Source organism: Pteropus vampyrus, unplaced genomic scaffold, assembly GCF_000151845.1.
Source record: "Pteropus vampyrus isolate Shadow unplaced genomic scaffold, Pvam_2.0 Scaffold124, whole genome shotgun sequence".
Classification (NCBI taxonomy): Eukaryota; Metazoa; Chordata; class Mammalia; order Chiroptera; family Pteropodidae; genus Pteropus; species Pteropus vampyrus.
Window position 1 is genome coordinate 474,492 of NW_011888905.1, and position 3,006 is coordinate 477,497.

General features: G+C 43.0%; 1 protein-coding gene across 1 annotated transcript in view; it reads right to left on the reverse strand.

Moving 5' to 3' along the window:
- LOC105296305 (histone H2B 1/2-like) overlaps positions 1 to 3,004 on the reverse strand; it is a 6,534-nt gene extending 3,530 nt beyond the window's left edge. Inside the window, exon 1 of the mRNA XM_011366332.1 lies at positions 2,802 to 3,004. Coding sequence (XP_011364634.1) covers positions 2,810 to 3,004 — 195 coding nt within the window. The 3' untranslated portion in view covers positions 2,802 to 2,809. The remainder of the gene's footprint in view (positions 1 to 2,801) is intronic.
- Between the last annotated feature and the right edge of the window lie 2 nt (positions 3,005 to 3,006).

Sequence of the window (3,006 nt, forward strand, 5' to 3'; positions counted from 1 at the left end):
GCGCGCGAGCGCAAGTATTATAAATCGGCTACCAAAGCCACATGGATGAAAAGGAGGAAAAAGTATGAGTGCTCGCATGTCTGATGTGGCATAGCCTGTGATTTGAGCTAACACAATGTGATAACAGCATTTGACAGAAATAGTTATTGGAAAGAACATCAAACATTTAAATTTGCTAATGACAGTATTATATGCATTGAAAATCAAGACAGTCTGCTGAATACTGATTAGAATGAACAGAATTCAGTAATTAGCTGGATAGAAAATGCATGTAAATAATCAATTACTCAATTATCCTTCTCCCACAAGACTTCACACAGTGCTTCTGTCTGATGCCATTTGTCAATATGGATTAAAAAGCACAGCTCTGTGAAAATCAGCATTACATTTGTTGTAAAAATTTCTGGGGTCACATTGTGATCCTCTTTTTGTTGTAACATTTTTCACTCCATTTAGTTTATTTCTCATTATACAAGTAATCCATCCATTCTAAAACGTTCTCGGCCATGGATCTTTTAAATTGCTCATCGGCATGGTTCTCTCTGGCTTGCACTTCCGGAATTCTGATTGTATGTATGTCAGACAATTTTTACTAATTCCAGATCTCTCTTACATTTCTCTGTATTTTGGATAATTCTTTAAGATCTGGTTATATAGTTCATTAAATTCTTTGGCTAGGTCCAATTGGGTATTAAACATTCCTAGTAAGCTTTTCATTTTAAGTATTATAATTAATTGTGTATATACACACATCTATTTCTAGAGTTTTCATCTGGTTCTTTTTTCGAATCTATGTGGTCATTCTTTGTATTCTTAGTCCCTCAACATAAATCAAAGTCTTTTTTTGTCTTTTTAAGATATTAAAGTTATTTACTTGAAATTTGTTAATTCTCTTTTGTACACCTTTTGTTTCCACTGTCTGTGGCTCATATTCTTGGTGTTGGGTTAATTTGGGTTGTGAGGCAGCTCATTCTGTGTCTTTGGTATTTTATTGGTGGAGATTTGGTGAGGCCTAAGAGGAAGCTTATTCCTTCAGAGAGGATTTGTATTAGCTTTCTCTAGGTGCTCAAGGGCACAGAACTAGCTTGGGATAGCTCTAAATTAAATCCTCAGCCTGGGAGTCTAGAATCCCTGTGGTAGTAATGCCAGAAAGGAGACAGTGTGAAGGCTGCTTGGGGTCTGAGTTCTTGGTGGTGGGATCCGCTCTGATCAGCACCAGGATTCTGCACTCTCCCTTGACTGTGTGTGTGTGTGTGTGTGTGCGTGTGTGTGTGCGTGTGTGCGTGTGTGCATGTGTGTGTGTGTGTTTATTTCATCCTTCTATTTTGAGAATGTAGCTTTTGCTCTGCTGTCTCAGCTTCAATGTGAAATATTGCTTATCAGGCTCCCCACAGGGATAGGCTTCGCTTAATCTCGTAAAAAATATCAAGCTCAGGTTCAGGTGAAAGCCAGTTGTCTGCGATAATCTCTTATTATGGATGAGACCCCAAACTCCAGCACTAAGTAGTTAAGGGAGGGGCAGAACCTTCTCTTGAGCCCAAGGCTAAAATTACCTTTAGGTCAAAATAATCACATACCACTGAGACACATCTTGGGGTGGCTCATTCTGAACCCCCACAACATATGGAAAACCTATCCCCATAATCCATGAATCTGCGTTAGTGTGGGAGGCTGTGAGGACACCAGAATTTCTAAATCCATTCCTCACAGCACCCTCCACTTAAATTCTCCATTTCAACCAGCACTGACCTCCCATCCCGGCTTCATTTACCTTCCAATTTTCTTGGTGAACTGTAAACCATAGATTCTTTTCTGGCCACTGTCCCTACTCCCCTTGCCTCTTCTCTGAGATTTCTTTTCCCTACAACAACCCAGTCCCCAGCAGCAAAAGTCCTTTATGCCAGACCACTTCATGCAGCAGAAGCCACATCCTGCCACAAGGCTTTCTTCCCTTCTACCTCCTCTCCGTCCTGGACACTCGTGGACATTGGGAAAGGCGGAAAGGGACTGACCAGGGGGTCTCAGTTCTAAGGTCACTATTGCTTATCCACAGACACCTTAATCTTGCTGGGCTTCTCTCCTGTGACCCAGGGGACTTTAAAACTGAATGTTGCCAAAAGAAGACTCCGAATTCAATAGGACTTTCTGGGAGAGAAGTTATACGAACTGACAGGATTCGAAGGGGTCTCATGGATGGGTTTCAATTCCTCTCCCTCCGTGCCCTGCCCTTGGGACACAGCCTCACCCCACTGTCTTCTCGGAGCCTCACGCAGAAATTGGCCCAATCGCAAGGCAAACAAACCAGAAAAACCTCTGTAGCATTTCCATGAAAACATATTGTCTACGGCCTTTTTCCAGTAATACTTATTTATGGAGTTAAAAAACAGAAAAAATAAAATAAAAGCTCTGAGTAGAACAAAGCTGTCACAGCATGTCCTACTGTGCTCTAGGTGAAGTCAACCGCAAGCACGGGATGAATTTAGAGACCCGCACAGGGAAACGAACCGCACTCTAGAAATGACATCCTCACGTCAAATTAGTTAATACTTACATAATACTGAGTGATTAATCATTCTATAAAACTGTACTTGTTCACCGTGAGCTATTTACGGTAGCTATTGTTACAGCCTGGGAACCCTAAAGTATTTGCCACGCAGCTGTCATAGAACATGTAAAAAAAAATGGCAATGTAGCTTTAAATTCAGACTGAGAAATCCGAGAGCGGAATGATTACAACTCGTTTGTTGAAAGCATGCGTGGCTCTGAAAAGAGCCTTTGAGGTTAGGGGCAAAACCGCTTACGTGCACGTCTACTTGGAGCTGGTGTACTTGGTGACGGCCTTGGTGCCCTCGGACACGGCGTGCTTGGCCAGCTCCCCGGGCAGCAGCAGGCGCACGGCCGTCTGGATCTCCCGCGACGTGATGGTCGAGCGCTTGTTATAGTGCGCCAGGCGCGACGCCTCGCCCGCGATGCGCTCGAAGATGTCGTTGACGAACGAGTTCATGA